Genomic DNA, 17,984 nt, shown 5'->3' with positions numbered 1-17,984 from the left:
GCGACCTCTTATTTGGATCCTGGATAGCAAACTCAGATCTTTGTGCTGGCATAGCAACCTCATGTTCTCACGTGCCTTATTTTTTTTTCCCACAGCATTTACCTCTCTCTTCATTCTTTCATGGATTCATATATTTTTCCATTTATTATTTTTTATGTAATTCTCAAAGTGTTCTCAAGATTAGCAAAAACCATGGGAGAACTAAAGAAACTGAATTTCCTAGCATACTTAAGGTTAAAATCGCAAAACTTTGAAAACCTCCCTGCTGCACCCCTTCTCCAGTCAAGAACCCTCGTACAAGTTCAGACACACCAAAGCAGCAGAAACAATGTAAAAGGCATTGGATGAGCTTGGGCCGTCTTCCCCAGCATCGGGTTTCATAAACACTCAAGAAATGCTCGTTAACACCTCATGGCCAACAATCTTCTGAAGAAAGAATTGCCCACTTAAATACCTACCAAGGCATTCCTCACCTGGAGAGGAAAGTGAATATCTTGATAGGAAACAGAATATTTATTTATAAATCTCTTCCGAAATAGCTCAGAGAAATGGTGACTCACATGGCTCTGTAATTTTGAATCCAATATTTAAGGAGCTGTTATGATCCATGGAGCTCATTGTAAATACATGTTTGCCGCTTTAACTCTCTAAGGCTGGAGACATGCTGGAAACATGGAGCTAACTGGATAACGGAAAGAATATATCCTTAGGAGGTGCAGTTGGACCTTGGTGGATACATATGATGGCTTGAGTGAAAATGTCCCTGGAGTTTCTAATATTTCGTACTTGCTCTCCAGGTGGCGGTGCTGTTCGAGGAGACTTAGGAGGTACATCTTTGTTAGAAGAAGCGTGTCACTGGAGGCAGGATATGAGAGTTTAAAGACTAGTCCCATTGTGAGTTTGCCCTCTCGGTTTCATGCTTGCAGTTCATCATCTCTTCCTGCTTCCACGACTTCCTTCACTTTGCCAGGATGGGTTCCAATTCTCTGGGACAGTAACCCTAAATAACCTTTCTTCTCTGAGGTGCCTTGGTCACCGCGATTTAACACAGCAGCAGAAAAAAAATGTGCACAGTACGGATGGTCTCTTTCATATTTGAAAGGCAGTCTGATCAAACCAAGTTACCACACTAATATGCATAGGGGCATGTCCAATGGAAAGCATTCCTTTTATCTATTAATTTCCTTAATGTGCCCCAGAACAATTAATGACAATACAGACATGACTCGGGAGCATCTCCATGGCAGTCAATACTCATGTGAGAAGTTATCATCAGCTAGGACAGGGAGGAGGCAGGAGGACCAATAAACACACTTTTCAATGTGCTATAGGTCCCGCTGGACAGTCCTGTGTCAGAGGCAGTCTGCAGAAAGCAGAGGCAGTTAGCCTGGTCCTGCATGACAGTACCTTTAATTTAGCTGGCAGAGATGTTTTGCATAACTGTCGCCTCTGAACAAAGCCATCTTGGATATGGACAAAACTATGGTGAATGGTGACTTAATTTTTTTTATTAAAAAAATGGTGAAAGCAAGAGAAATAAAATGATTTATAGAAAGTCCATAGGAACATTCTGTACCTATCTCTTTTTTGATTAGAGAGGTGGCAGGGAGCCTGGCTCATTAGGCAGAAGTAATGAGCCAGGCCACATGCCATCTCTAATTAGAGAAAAGATACAGTAGGTACCATCATACCTATAGGCTGATGGAGTATGGCTAGACATTAAAAACATCCTCGCCTCCTCCCAGCCCCTGAATGTCCATAAAGTGAGTGAACAAAGAATTAATAAAAACTAGGTATTTGTGAGAAACCATTTCCTGTTGCTTGTGTTTTAATCATAGGTTAAAAACTTCTTTTCATGGAGTTTAAAAAAATAAATATCATTTTCAGATTGGAATGGCCTTCTGAAGCATCATTTCAGCATTTAGTGCGCTGAAGTAGAACAGAGTCAAGTCATTTGAGCTCCACAGTGCAAAGGAGACAAATTTATAGTGCCCACAAACACTCTTAGCAACACTTAATGTGAGGAAAGACTTTTAGAGACACCAGTGGGGGTTAAATACCTAATAAGGTTCACGGGGTTTAAACATGCTACTCAAACTTTCTGTGTGCAGAGGACTGGATTTCTTCCCAATGTGCTAATTATTGAAACCAAGTTTCTGAAAACATCCACTACTGAGTTTACTTTTCCCGTGTCAATCAGAATCAAGAGTATATACAAATTGAAATGATTTTAATGTTTTATATATACAACTATCATAGTCATTTCCCCAGCCCAGCTCCCCCTCAGACCTTCCCTCCTTCTCTGCTCCCCTCCTCTCAGCGAACTCCACATCTCCCTCCTAAATACACAAGGGGAGCCAGCTGCTCTCTAGAGTACATTTGAGCCTGATCCACGAGAGGGAATTCATACCTGGTCTTATAAGGCCCATGACTAAGGAAGCCACAGTTTCTTTGGTAGAGAACCTATTGATGTTGTCTTGCTAACCAACATTGTTGTCAAATTCCCTTCTAAATAGTTTTTGCTTATCTCATAGGTTGGGGCTGCTTTCAGTCTTGGTCAGCACAGCTTCCAGAAAGTATTGGTTAATGTAGAAACTCGCAATTATTCAAAATGTTAAGAATAAGCAATGATGAGCGCCCATTGATAGGCTGTCTATTTATAACACTTCCTCCTGTTTACAGAACATCTTGGAAGAGAAAACAAAAGGAATGTAAGAACCAGGCAATGGGAAGAGTGCTGTGCAAAGCTGACCCTGGACATGACAGAGCTGCTACATACATGACCTCATGGAGGATGTGCTTACCAGTGTAAGGCATCTAAATGTGCATGAGTTTGTTTGCAGCACAGAGCAGAGCATGGTGTTTGTATGCATGTATGCATGTGGGGTATGTGTGCTCTGTGTGTGTGTGTGTGTGTGTGTGTGTGTGTGTGTGTGTGTGTGTGCTGTGTGGATGTGACATGTATAGAAGCATGCAGAAGGTAGATGAGACTATACGATCTCCTGGAGCTAGAATTCCAGATGGTTGTGAGCCAACTCTTGTGGGTGTTGGGAACCAACTCACATCCTGGGAGAGCAGTAAGTACTTTTAACATGGACCCTTCTCTCCAGCCCCAAACTTAATGATTCTGATTTAAATAGAGGGTAAACAGAAACTGAAACATAACTTTTAAAGTTTAAGTGAATGGCAACACAATCATGGCAGAAAAAGGGAGTCAGAAAACTTACCCAGAAAGACGTAGAAATACAGGCAATAACAACTGAGACTAAACATGTCGACCCAAATGTACAGGGGCCATAAGAACAGACAACAAAGTTCAGAAACGAAGCCATCCTAACATATGCAGAGACAATCAGATGGCTATAAGGAGTTCTATGTTAATTGTTTAGGTGAGGGATGATGGAGCTTGGCCACTATTCTAGATAGGACGCGGACCCAAGTGAAAGATGCAGAATAATGAAGAATAAAATGTAAGAATACATATGTCATGACATCCAAGTGTGTCGCAGTATAGTAATAAAACATGTTAGGTATGAAAAAGGGGTCTGTAAATTGGGCTTTACTAAAAAGGAGTGATAGTATGTGTCAGCGTTTACCTTTAAAGACAATGAAACTCTCACCTATTTTGGACGATGATGCCTGTTAATCATGCATTCATCAAAGACACACTCAAAAGAGTAATGAACTTCTACACATTAATAAGAAAAAGACAAAGTATCCGATCAAAAATTGGTCCAAAATAATCCATCTAGAATAGGCGCTTCATAGGACAGCACATTGACATGGCAACGTGTGTGTGGAAATTCCCAGAAGTTATACCTCAGGCCATTTGGCAGGGTCAAGGAGGGCCAAGATGGTGGTAAATTGTGAGCCTGTCACAATACTCAGTATTAATGATGGCGATGTTTTCTCTACATACAACATGGCTAAATCCCATGGAGACAGCTCTGAGTAACAGGAAGTCGGCGTGCTCCCTGCGTGTCTGCATGTTAGTTCCAGAACAGACAACCTGCAGCTATAGTGGCAGGCGGGCGTCTCTCCTGACACCATTCTGTGCACATCCATGCAGAGCACGCTGTCTCTCGTGCTGATCTTTGAGACAGAGGAAGTATCCTCTACCCATTTTCACCTGAGAGCTATGCAGATGCTTGCAATTATCTAAGTTCACAAAGCAGGGCCTGGGGAGTTGACTCAGCGGTTTATATTGCTTAGGCTTTCCAAGCAGACCTGAGTTCAATTCCCCTAGTCAGCTGTTCATAACCAACCCTAACTCCGGTTTCTAGGGATCCGATGCCCTCTTCTGGTCTCTGTGCACAACTGCACTCAAGTGGATATACTCCGCCCCACCTGCACATATATTCTAATAAAAGTAAATCTTCAAACACATCATCAAGTTGTATTGCCAGGACTGACATTCTACCTCATATGGCTGCTTTGACAAGCATCAAAGAATTCAATAGTAGATCCAAATGCTTGAACCGAGTCAGCAGGCCACCGAAAGCACCGGAGAAAACATTCAGCATGATATTCTTAGGCGTATTAATGAATTTTCCAAGTAAGTGGCAATCATGTGGTATAATTTAGATACATAACATGGACAAGGAGTCTACAAATGAGGTGAAAAAAACCGAGGAGAGTGTGGAAAGCTAGTCAACGTTAGTAAAGGCCAGCTCACAGCCAACAGCATTTTTCTCATAGAATCCTTATGAGTATCAACACACACATGCACGCACGTGCGCGCGCGTACACACACACACACACACACAAACATATATATACACACACACACACACAAACATATATACACACACATACATACACTACATGAACACATGTGTTTAAAGCAACAATACCCTTTCAGTAAGGGTTATAAATCTTCACAACTTTCTTTCGTCACACATTAGAACAGCCTTTATGCTGTTCAAGGAGCTATATCCTCCAACCCAGCCCTTCTCCTTCTGTGGATGTATCTGAGGAAATAATTGCACACATTAGCAATAGGCACACATACCAGTATGATTTAGTACATGCTACACGCGGAGCGTTTGCTCCTTTGACAATTAAGTAGCAGTTCTAGGTGTCTGGTGGGTGCCAGGTGCGTGAGCATCCGTCATGCTAATTCTGTACACCGCACTGCTGCACTGAGCCTTACGACACCGCTGTCTGCACCATCACCGTCATCTTAAAGTTGGTGTCACAGTGGGGCAGGAGTAGCTTTTCCTGGTTATATAGTCAGTCACAGATGAGATCCAGAGTGCCTCTAGGCGAAGTAGCACAAAAGTATAGATTATCAAGGAACCATACGGTCAGATAATTGTTGGAATATATAATATATAAATATGAGCTTATACACACAGATATTGATAAAAATCTGGGTGATATATAGAGATAGATAGATATGGATACATTAGCTTTAGATTAGATATAGACATAATTTTCTGTCAAATCGCTTTTTGATAATTTGGAAACATTAGAAATTCTATAGAGACTCGTCACAGGCATCCATGTTAGAAGTATGCAGCGGCTACACAAGGGCATGCAACTAAACCCTGAGAATGAGGAAGCACAGGGCTGGAAAGAGCTATTGACACAACACGTGGATCTCGAACGTCTGGAGAGGAAAGGTCTATTTTTAGGTAGCTTAGTGAAGGCATATGTGTCATAATTTCCTTGGGGGGGAAAGTATATTTGTCACCATACATTTCACTGTATGGGTTTAAAAAAAGAGACTGGGAGAGTACGAGAAGTTAAATCGTGTCCTCCTAGTTCAGAGAGTCATGCATTGTTTGGATTTTCCGGTAGTGCGTGTGCATTATATGTTATTTCCACCTTCAAGTCTAGAGGCGATGGTGTTGGGTATTCCAAGACCATTTCCACTTTGACTCCTACTCTTCTGAGATTCTAGTGTGAGCTCTCCTTTGATCTGTACATTCCCATACATGTTGGGAATAGAAATCCCCCCGATCTGATGTGGTACATGTTAAGAGTGTGCCTCAGTTTCTACAAAACATGCTAGGACTCTCATTTAGTAGCACCTTCATAAATATTCAGTGAGTTGAAAAGGGAAATGTTATATATTGTTGCACATATATGTGAGGCTGGGGAGTGAACTTATTTATGTATGTTTCCTTGCATGTGAATGCCAAAGGTTGACATCTGATGTCTTCCTTGGTAGCACTCCACCTCGTTTTGAGGGGCAAGGTTTCTCACAGATCCTGGAAGCCACTGAGCTGCATTTACCTATCTCTGTTATTCTGAGCTGGGACTTCAGACTCAGGACACCATACATAGATTATGTTTTTAATGTAGATGTTGGGTATACAAGTTTAGGTCCCCTTACTGACTGACCTATCTGCCCAGTTCTCATTTATTTTAAAGAGATCAGAATAGAGAAGTCTTCATTTTAAAGTTTCCCTCAAGAGATTGTCCATGTGATGTCTGTCACTGTGGCTCCTTAGAAGGAAGGTCTTTGTGGGTGGTGTTAAGGATCTTGAGGTAGAACTTACCCTGAATGAGATGGCTCTTTAATTTGATGACAACTCTCCTTATAAGGAAATAAAGGGAGACACACAGAGGAGACCAGTAAAGGCAGAGTGGAACTGCCCAGTGGTAAGTAGATTGGCTAGATTGGCTGGCTGTAACTAGGACAGAGGTATGGAGTAGTTACCCGCCTTAGATCATCTAGAAGGAACCACAGTACTGGATCCCCATCACAGGTGACTGGCGTCAAAACACATAAGAATAAATTCCTATTATCTTCAACTATGCATTGGTGGAAATTTGTTACAGTATCCCTAGGAAATGAATACATCTGAATATATTATTAACATGTTTGCTCTTTCAAAACCAGGACCAGTTAGCTAACATGAAATAGAATCGTGAAGACAAAAATCTTACCGTTTAAACTCTGTCCTATTAGTACAGTGCTGGGGGCCGAGTCCGTGATTGAATCGCGGAGAGTTCTTGTATCGAATGCAGTGCTGTTCTCCTCCAAACCATCCACAAAGAAGCTGACTTCCGTCTCATGCACCTGTAAGAATTATTCCCATCATCAAGGGCACAAACTTTTCCTTGGCTTGGACAGCGTGCCCACAGCCTTTCTGTCTTTCCTTCAAGGCATTTCACTCCTTCTCAGCTTCCTTCAGGTGGAAAATGGAGACACCTTTGTCAGTAGCAGGACAGTATCTCTGCCCGTTACAAACCCAGATACGGATCTGTACACTGGGATTTTTCATGCTGCGATGATGTGTTCTGGGGTACTCATGGGGTTTGCATGGTGCTGTCCTGTATGTATGTGTGTGTGCTGATTGATATCTAGGCTTCCAGGGCTTTCCAAGGGTTGTGTAATTTTTTAAATGCCAATGACATCATGTCCATACTTGGAAACAGATAAATACATAAGGGAGAGATATGCAAACCCAGATATACCCAAGATGTACGTGTGGGTATACCCTGAGTCACTAGTGTAAAATGCTCTCCATAAACACCCATTTTTTTAGGCACTGGACTACAGCTGATGACTTTTAAATATACCTTCCCATTATAAAATAACATTAAAAATTTGGCAATCACATTCTAAGCTGATAAAAATCAAACACTGAAGAGCCAATTTTCCAATAAGTCCCCAGAGGGTATGTCAAGTTGAAGAATTTGGTGTGGTGGCTAAATAGTTCCTTATGTGCCATTGTCTCCGATGTAGGCAAAGGAGCCATTAAAGGTCCTTAAACAAATTGGCCTGATTAGGTGTCAGTTTAAACACAAAACCGGGTGACCAGTCAGGTATGGCCCGCTGATTGCAATCTGATGGCTTCTGGGGTACAGCAGAAAGAAGTGGAAAGGAAGTATGATACGAATCACCAATCAGTCACCATTTCGGAGGCAATACCTTTTTGGTTGTGGTCATGCATGATCTTTGATGATTGCACAGGGATTCAGAATAAACCAACTGCTGTTTCGGCACCAACTATAGTGTCTACCAAACTGTCTGTTTGCCGTGTCTCTGATGGTTAAAGGCATTCGAGTTAGCAAAGCAACTCGGGCAGAAAGAGAAAAAGGAGGGAGGGACAGGCAGAGAGAGGGAGAAAGAAATTGGAGGTACGCTATTGTGAAATTAAAAGTCTGGTGTGTAATGATTTAATGAAGCTCAACCAGGGGAATTATTCTAAAACAGGGCTATTCCAAAATGGAGTTTGACAGATAGTGAAGTTTGAGTTAGGTTCACTGTAGGTTCATCGATAAAACAGGCGCACTCGTCTGCTGTACAACTCCAACAGTAAAGAGAACAATGTGAGGTCAGAGGGCACGCGGGCCTTTACCAGACACACACTGCTATGAGCTCGTGGCTCTATGACTATTCGTAAGTCACCGTGTCAATACGGGTTTTGATTTACTTATTGGTATTTAAGAGTTTTATATATGCATATAGTGTATTTTGATCAAGGCCACCCCATTCCCTCCCACAACCACTTTTCCTTCCTAAACTCTTTCAGCCCTGTCTCTGTTTTAAAAAGGATTTGCAACGTGGAAGCAAGGTGAAACCTTCCCATTATTATGGGAGTTCTTGCCATACCGTTCCAGAGCGCCCCCTACTCAGAAAAAACTAATCTCCTTAACAAGAGCAACAACAACAAAGTTGGGCAACATTGTAACTCTTCCTTCTAGCCAACTTCGTTCATTTCAGTGTGTCCTTTTTGAAATAGACTGAGCCAGGGTTGTGTGAGAGTCCATTTTAAACAAAGCTGAAATAGACCTAAAGTCATACGCCGGCTCCTCATGGGCCCAGATCTATTTCTCTCCACTGAATAGTATCGCCGCGCCTTTTTCCCCCTTGCATCCCATTTTTCTCCGCCGGCTACTGTTATTTGGTGTTTGACTGTTATCATTATGAAAGATATAGGCTCTTCCAGTTTGTTATTTGTAGCATTATCTGGTGTTTTACAGCATCTTTGCACAACATGCAGGCTACATGAAATATAACCAGAGAAAAGTTCCCGGTGGTATTAATGCATAAAAAAAGAACACGGTTCCATCTCTACTGTCTTTACCCAGCCCAAAACCTGATGAACAGCCAATTTTCCTTTATCACATTAGCACAGCCATGAGGGAAACACATTTGTTCTCGTCAGTTACACTAAAGATACTATTACCAATCTAACATATACATGTTTTATATCAGCAGTATTCTCAGAGCTTGAGAGAGTCAACAATATATTAAGAGGAGCATGACAGTTTATTTAAGAAAAGAAAATTGTCTCTGCAGAGGGACAGAAGTTAGAAATGTATGGCTGAAGCCCGGTGCCACTGCTCTAATAAAGGTGATAATTCTTGTGCTTTCTTTATAGCAGGTAGCACTCCTGTGACAGCTCTGTCATATCATTCAAATAAAAATGTTGTCTTTTACAAGTTTAGGGCTACCTTTATTTTGAGTCAGATAGAAAGCACGCTTTTGATTTTCTGCGTTGTATCCGCTGCCGCTGTTCAAGACCTTCATCACCTTCTGTTTTTATCAACTCATCACGCCTCTGCTTAGAAGAATTCCGTGTCAGTCATAGCAAATTCCAGAAGATGGTTTCGCTTGCCTGGCCCTTTAAAAATGATTCATGGTGATCCCTAGCTGCTCTCCCCACACCATGCCCTCCCCAACCAACCATCTTTCTATAAATAAGATTAAATCTTTGGTTTTCTGAACCATGTTTTATGTTACAAGATTGTCCAAACTATTTTACAATTCTGATGTGGAGTGCCATCACGGTGACACCGTGGAGACAATAGTGGCCTTTTTGCAATAGCTCATCCTGGGGCTCCCCCCTCGCTGGTTATTGAGGGGAATAAGAATGTATACAATGGGATTTCTGATTTGTGAAGAGAAAGCTTCTCGAAAACCCCCCTATAGCTCTCATTCTCAGGCCCTGAGCAGATGAGAGCAGCCTACACATGTAAGTTGATGTGCTTTGAATGAGTAAATTGGCAAATCCAGCCGCATCTGCAGAGGGCTTTAAGCCGACCCCCTTAAGGGGTCCACAAGCACATGGAGATACGTACGAGCCACTCTCCAGCCTTTATTTCATGGGAGCACTTTATTCTATTTTAACCACTACTTAGCTGTTCAATAATATGCCCTGTAAGAGGCTAGCCTTATCCATATGAGTGAAAGAGGGTGTGCACAAAAATAGCAGCAGAGTTCTACGTGCTATCCTCCTGTCCTTACACCTGATTAGCAAAAATTATATTTCAAAGGACACCACAAGGAGGGCTTGGTGGTGCACACCTGCAATCCCAGCACTTGTGGTAGGAATGCAGAAGCATCGCCACAGCTGAAGGCCAGCTTGGGCTGACTACATGCTGTCATTCTCAAAAACCCTAGAAAACACATTTAGTCTATATGTAAACTTTATATACACTTATATATTTATTTTATTACATACATGTGTAGTAAATGAATTTTTTTTCTGTCTGGGCTAGCAGTACTCACATCAAGATCCATAGACTGACTAACAAAAACCCCAACACCCCAGGTTATGAGAAGCTATTTTTTTTTTGAGTTCTTGGTCAGGGATGCTCAAGAGACCCCAACCGTTACAGGTTACTTATGTTACCCTTGGCTGACTAGGGAAGGGCAGTCCCTATTACTGACGACACTGTGCAGTTTGGACCTGGAACCTAGAGGACCCAAGCTGGATTTGACCTGAATGTCCCCTCCCTGGCGACTTCTCGGAAGTGTCACGGAAGCTTCCTAAGGAGGAAAACAACCATCGGTATCCAGCTATGATACGTGTGACTGACAACAATGGCCGGCATGACAGAAAGGTCATAAGGATGACACAGTGGGGCAATCCCTACCCAATAAGAGGGAGACCACCACTGGACCAGAGAAGACATGGTTGTTGAGGGGAGAAATTACAGCCACCATTTTACTAAAGCAGCATAATCTCTAACTTTATTTTATACTTGTCCACATTCCTATTTCACTTCTCAGCGAGGAAACTTCCCTTTGAAGAGACCATTACAGAAAACTACAGCCTCAAAGGATACAGAACACTCCCATGTTTGCGGTTCAGAGATCATTGCAGAAGGGACTGAAAACTTGTAAGGACTGGAGGAATAGGGAGCTTGATGTGAGGTTGTGTCTTTTAGTAGCCAGAAGCTACACCCATAAAATCTCACCGAGTCTGAGAAACAAGACCTAAACATACACACATATCCATATACACATAAGCAAACATATGTTTTTTTCACATTCATATATTAGTGAGCATTTACTAAAGAGATAGCATGGATAAATCCATCTAGAATAGAAACATCACCCACATACCACTCTGTCAAGAAGCTATATGTGATAACAAGACATTTAACCTACCGGGTGATATTTGGATCACCATACATGACATTAGTTGTTTTTAACTTAAATACTGAATTTTAGTCTGGTCAACAAAGCACTGTCATTTGAAGGAATCCTTATGACAAGGTACCTTAGATGGGTCATGTGTGTACATACAGCATATGTTTGGACTTTTCCTTGGAAAAAGTCACAGTATCTTAAGAAGGTCACTTTCCTTAATTCATCTGGCCTCGTCTTAAAGTCAAACTATCTGAAGAATTCTGAAAAACACCTTTTAAAAAATGTTTATTTATCTTATTCAATGAGCGTGTGTGTTGCCTTTCCACACATATATGCATGTGCATCCCTTGTGTGCCTTGGGGCAAGAAGAGGGAGTGGGATCCCTGGAACTAGAGTTAGAGACAATCGTGAACATCACGTGGATGCTGGGAACTTAACCCAGGTCTTCTGTAAGGGCAGCAAGTGTTCTTTAACACTGAGCCATCTTTCCAGCTCTTGAATAACATCTTTTTAAATAGACAACATGAAGTGTTTGACAACATAACCTAGATTCAAATTCACCTTTAAGAAACAATGGATTATACAAATACACCGAAAGCCATCTTGAGTGTTAAGGAATTCAATCAGAAAGAAAACCATCGTGGCATGAACCAGAATTAAAACCAACTCGATGGAGGAAAAACCAGTCTGAGACTTTCTGAAATAGAAAATGCCCTAAAATAGAAACATCCATTTCTAAATGAAAAAAAAAACAGATTTGCATAAAAGATCCCATAATACTGCCTGTAATTCTTAAGCATAAGACAATTTGTCCCCCAAACTCTATAAAGTTATTTTAAAAAAATCTCAAGTATGTTATATCCCCCTCTCTGAGACCACATGGAATTCCACCCCGAACAACTGCTTGCCATTTTAAATCTAAATGTGGTTTTATTTCTAACATATTTTATTGGATTGTATCTCTAACTTTTATCATCAGCCAACTCCAGTTCGTGGAGGATAGCCTCTCACTGGCTCATGAGCACCATAGTGTCTCTGTGATGAGAGCAGGTTGTTCCCATAGAGGTACTGGCTGAATAGTTAGGATTATTAAAAACAACTGACATGATAATGAGAATTAGTCACAGAATTGAAAACAACAAAACCCATTCAAGGTCTCAGAAGTCTGAGTGTACCAGAGCCAGTTTGAATCAGCCAACTTTAATCTGCCACGTAAGTCCAGTTAGCATTTGGAAGGAAGAGCCATTGAGATCATTAAAGCCATCCATTGAGTCTTTCCTCTGTGACTCTATGGAGTGGTATTGTAGGGAGCATGGGGACAAGCCTGGCCCTGGAACAGTAGCTAAGGCCTACATCCTGATTCTGATCCACAAAGAGAAAGAAAGGGAGGGAGAAGGAGGAAGGGAAGGGAAGACAGGGGGAAGGAAGAAGGGAGAGAAAGGAGGAGGAGAGAGGTAAGAGGGAGAAGGAGGAGAAGGAGAAGGAGAAGAAGGAGAAGGAGGAAAAGAAGGAGAAAGAATGAAGAAGGAAGGAGGAAGAAAGAAGGAGGAGGAAGAAGAAGAAGAAGAAGGAGAAGAAGGAGGAGGAGGAGGAGGAAGAGGAGGAGGAGGAGGAAGAGGAGGAGGAGGAGGAGGAAGAGGAGGAGGAGGAGGAAGAGGAGGAGGAGGAGGAGGAAGAGGAGGAGGAGGAAGAGGAGGAGGAGGAAGAAGAAGAAGAAGAAGAAGAAGAAGAAGAAATTTCCTCCAACAAAACCACACCTCCTAATCATTCTAACCCACTCCCTGATGGCTAAGCATTCAAATACATGCGACTATGAGGGCCATTCTTATCCAAGCCACCTCGCTCTCAGTGCATTCTTGGCGGTCCTACAGATTAAACCCACAGTTTGATACACCTTAGACAAGTAACTTACCACTAAGCTGTGCCTCCAATTCTCTTTCTACTTTGTGTTTTGAGATAGGGTCCAACTAGGTGACTCAAGTTGACTTCAAACTTGCAATCTCCCTGTCTCGGCCTCTTAAATACCCACCATGACAGGCCAACATCACCAGGCCGGCCGTCAATACATAATTCCACATCTACGTGGATCCATGTTTGGACAGTAGAGGCTCTGTAAAGCTGAAGTGTGTGATATACCTGAGAGATTCTAGGTCACAGCAGTATCCTTCTCTGTGATACTCTCCCCCGTCCTTCCCCCTCCCTCTCCCCTCCCCCTCCCCCTCCCTCCCCCTCCCTCTCCCCTCCCCCTCCCTCTCCCCTCCCCCTCCCTCTCCCCTCCCCCTCCCTCTCCCCTCCCCCTCCCTCTCCCCTCTCCCCTCCCCCTCCCTCTCCCCTCCCCCTCCCTCTCCCTCTCTCCCATTTAGTCTTGCTTTCTGACATAAAAAGCTTATCTAGGTCTGTTTATTTTCACTTTCCTGCCTTAGTTCTAAAATCAGTTTTTTCCCCCAAGGAACTGTAGCTGATAGGGACATTTGAGTGATAGAGGGTATTTACAAGTGAATTTGAGCTGATACTCAGTGTAAAAGACAAAACCACCACCATCATCACCACCACCACCATCACCACCACCACCATCACCACCACCACCACCATCACCACCACTACCACCACCATCACCACCACCACCACCATCACCACCACCATCACCACCACCACCATCACCACCACCACCACCACCATCACCACCACCACCACTACCACCACCACCATCATCACGACCACCATCACCACCACCACCACCACCACCATCACCACCACCATCACCACCACCATCACCACCACCACCATCACCACCACCACCACTACCACCACCATCACCACCACCACCACTACCACCACCACCATCATCACCACCACCATCACCACCACCACCATCACCACCACCACCATCACCACCACCACCACTACCACCACCATCACCACCACCACCACTACCACCACCACCATCATCACGACCACCATCACCACCACCACCATCACCACCACCACCTCAGGTCTCTCTGCCTCTGCAGTTCACCTCTCTTAGGATGTTTTTATGCCATCCACCTACCTTCTCAGGATATTCTTCAAATATTTGCTTAGCAAAGACTTTCCTAACTCTACCTGTAGTGGTTACTTTTCTATTTCTTCAGCAAACACCACCACCAAGGACAACTTCATGAAGAAAGGCTTTATTTCTTCTTACAACCTTCAAAGCAGTCTATTTTGAAGGGAAGTCACAGAGGGAATATAAGACAGCAACCTGGGGGCAGGAACCGAGACAGAGGCCAGAGGGGCTGCTGCTTATCCTGTTCCCAGAACTTGCTCAAACTGCTCTCTTAAATGCTCAAGGAGATCAGTCTAAAGTTGGCATCATCCCGGGGGTGTGGGGGGCTGGGCCCTCCCACACTGATCATAATTAAGAAAATGTCCTACAGGCTTTCCTACAGGCAGTCTGTTGGAGGCATTTTCTCCCTAACCGATACTCCTCTTTGCAAATAACGCTAGCTTTGGTCAAGTTGACACAAAACAAGAACAAAACCAAAACAGCCACCATCGCCACCACCAACAAAAAAATCTAGCACTAACTATCACACTATCCAAAGACTGAAATTTCTAGACTAGGGCCCTGCTAGGGTTCTCTTCTCTCTTCTCCCCTCATCCCTTCCCCTCCCTCCTTTTCTCTTTGCCTCTCTTCCTCTCTCCCTATTTTCCTTCCTTCCTTCTTTCCTCCTTCCTTTTCTGTATCTTTCATTTTGTTTTTTAGTCCTTTTACATGTGTGTGTTTGTGCTGTGGTATTAATGTGCAGGTAAGTAAGACACATTGGTTGTCTGTCTTTCCCTTTCTTCTTGTTTGAGACAAGGCCCTTGAGAGTTGTTCTGCCTTTTTTGCCTCCAATCTTCCCCACAGGAGCCCTGACACTGCAGGCGCATACTACCTGCCTTACTTTCTGTGAATTCCTTATATTTGTACTCACGCTTCCGGGACGAGAGCTATAACCACTCTGCAGCCTGGCCACCCCCTTTACTTCCCTTCTTCTCAGACCATTCTTATCCATTTCCACCCATTCAGGTCTTATTTCTTCTTCTCTAGCTAGAGTATAAACTCCAGAAAAGGCGTTTCTGTTTTCCTTCCCTCTTTCCCTGCTGTTCCTTCCTCCCCTAGAACTACAATTACTGCCTGCTGGGTACCCACTCAGTCCCCCCACGAGTAAAGCTCTGTGTCTAAAGCCGTCGATGAGAGTGGCAAGCCAGTTAACTAGGGACAACAGAAAAGCTCAGGGGCTGGGAGGAAAAGTTCTCCACGTGATGCTGACACACCCCTCTCTCTTTTTACATTGCTGTCCTCATAAGATGGTTGCCTTTGTGAGTCTAGAACGAAGACATGCTTTCATTATATAAAATCAGAATGTTCATTACCCAAAGTCCGTTCCTTTCATGACCTTTTTAGCAGTAAGTGAAGGCTATTTGGGACATTTTTGTTTGTCTGTTTCATTTTATTTTATTCTCAGAGTCTCACTCAGCAGCTCTGACCGTCCCTGAACAATGTAGCCCAGGCTGGTCTCAAACTTGTGGCCATCCTCCCATACCTCGATTTCCTGAGTGATGGGTTTTCAGGCATGGGTCTCCATATCTGTCTTAGTGAATATTTCAATGTGTGAGTTTTAAATCACCCTTCCTCCTTCAAATTCTATCCAGTTTCACTTTTATGCATCTTTAAATTGTAGCAATAGATAGAGCAGCATTCAGACCCCTGGGCCTGGAGGAGGGTCATGAAAATGTCCTTCTGAACTGAGAGGACAAAGCGATTCTGCCAATGGGTGAGCTCACTGCTCGCCCAAAGTCAAAGGCCTCAATCAAGGACTCCACATGTACATACAGAATCGTGTCTTTGTTCAGTCTAAATCCAAACCCATGTCAGCCCTTACTGCTGTCTTAAGGATCCCAGGTCATAAGTGTTGTGACAATGAACAGAACCAAATGGCACTGGCTGCTTGAGTTACAGCTGATGAACTTTTAAGATGAATTATTCTATTAAATAAATGGTTTTATTAATGCAATAGTGTGTGTGTGTGTGTGTGTGTGTGTGTGTGTGTGTGTGTGTGTGTATACACATGTACAAGGGCACTTGGAAACCAGAGGTTGATGTCTGGTATCTTTCCTCTATTACTCACTACCATTTTGGAGATGGTTTTTCTTATAGTAGCTATGGCTCACAGAGCTAGACTGGCCAGCAATCCAGTTGTAGGAATCCTCTGTCTTTACCTGCTCAGGGCTTAGATTGTAGGCATGTGTTTTTTACATTGTTTCTAGGGATGAATTTAGATCTTCCAACTTACATGGCAAGCACGTTACAGACTGTGTCCTCCCTCAGGCCTAGATGACAAGTTTTTACAATGTGTGCTTCTCCATAAGTTCCCATCTTCTAACCATTGTGAGTCAGTTTACTCTTTTCAGCTCCAGATAATACTAAGAAGAAAAATTGTTCAAAGATACCAATGGCCTCTTTACCCTCTTTCTGATACATGGATCATGAAATCTGACCTTGAAGGCATTCTAGAGTGGAGAATGTCGTTTCAAAGTGGCCCTGGTTTAGGTCTTCTTTGTCTCGATGTAGGTCTGACAGTTCATATCTAGAGTCTTGTCTCAGTAATGGAGAAGACCACACATTTAATTTACCTTGAACAATGAACAAAGCAGAATCTATTAAATGGTCATTCATTAAAATTTGTGAAACTTATTCATGTCTGTGTATCCCTCTATGAATGTATGTATATGTCTGTGTGTATTTCTCTCTGTGTGTGTGTATATGTGTGTGTGTGTGAGAGAGAGAGAGAGAGAGACAGAGAGAGAGAGAGAGAGAGAGAGAGAGAGAGAGAGAGAGAGAGATCCCTGTGAGACCGTGATGCCCAGAAAGGAAGATTCCATCACCATTCCAGTTGCAGACAATTGTGAGCTTCTCTACACAGGTACTGAGACCTAAACATGAGTCCTCTAGAACCTTAGCAAACACTCTTGACCACTGAACCATCTCTCCAGCCCCTTAAAGAGTCATTCTTAAATTAAAGTTATGTGAGCCCCAATTAAAAATCAGGTGTGGGTCAAATGCAAAAATAGTTAATGCTGTCTGATTGACTGGGGGAAAAACTATCTCTTGCCATTGATTTGATAAAATAATTTTTTATAATCTTATGGAAACTAGATGCTGGAATTGGATTGCCAAATTTGATGAGTATTCTAGAAATATATACATATATATAATATATATCTCATAAAATTTGTTTATATATAAATATTCTGGAAATTTACATATATAATACATATTAGCATACAGTAATATATAATATATAACATATGTTATCAAATCTAATGTGTTCTCTGTATAATTATACATACATAATTATATATTATTAATAATGTAATTAATATATTAACTTATGTACTATATATAATTTTCTAGAACATATATTTCCAGAAAAAACATATGTATATATATTCTCTTATAATCCATACTTGTTTGATCTAAGTATTTTGTCCCAAGCTATTTTTCCCCTGGTATGCACACTGTTGGAAGCTTTCTGGAGACTCAGTGCAACTGCATGCTGGTATTTTGGGGATGTCCATAAAGGCCAACAGACCCCAGATGTGTGAGGGCCAGATAAAAATT

The 17,984-nt window shown here is 42.4% G+C and overlaps 1 protein-coding gene across 1 annotated transcript in view; it reads right to left on the bottom strand.

The window, feature by feature from the left end:
* The window catches only part of Ush2a (usherin), a 666,448-nt gene that overhangs the window by 604,333 nt on the left and 44,131 nt on the right, over positions 1–17,984 (bottom strand). Inside the window, exon 3 of the mRNA NM_001302219.1 lies at positions 6,898–7,030. Within this exon, the coding sequence (NP_001289148.1) occupies positions 6,898–7,030 (133 nt within the window). The remainder of the gene's footprint in view (positions 1–6,897; positions 7,031–17,984) is intronic.

Source organism: Rattus norvegicus, chromosome 13 (assembly GCF_036323735.1).
Source record: "Rattus norvegicus strain BN/NHsdMcwi chromosome 13, GRCr8, whole genome shotgun sequence".
In the NCBI taxonomy this organism is placed as follows: domain Eukaryota; kingdom Metazoa; phylum Chordata; class Mammalia; order Rodentia; family Muridae; genus Rattus; species Rattus norvegicus.
Note: the sequence above shows the minus strand (reverse complement) of the source record. Positions and strands in the feature narration are given on the sequence as shown.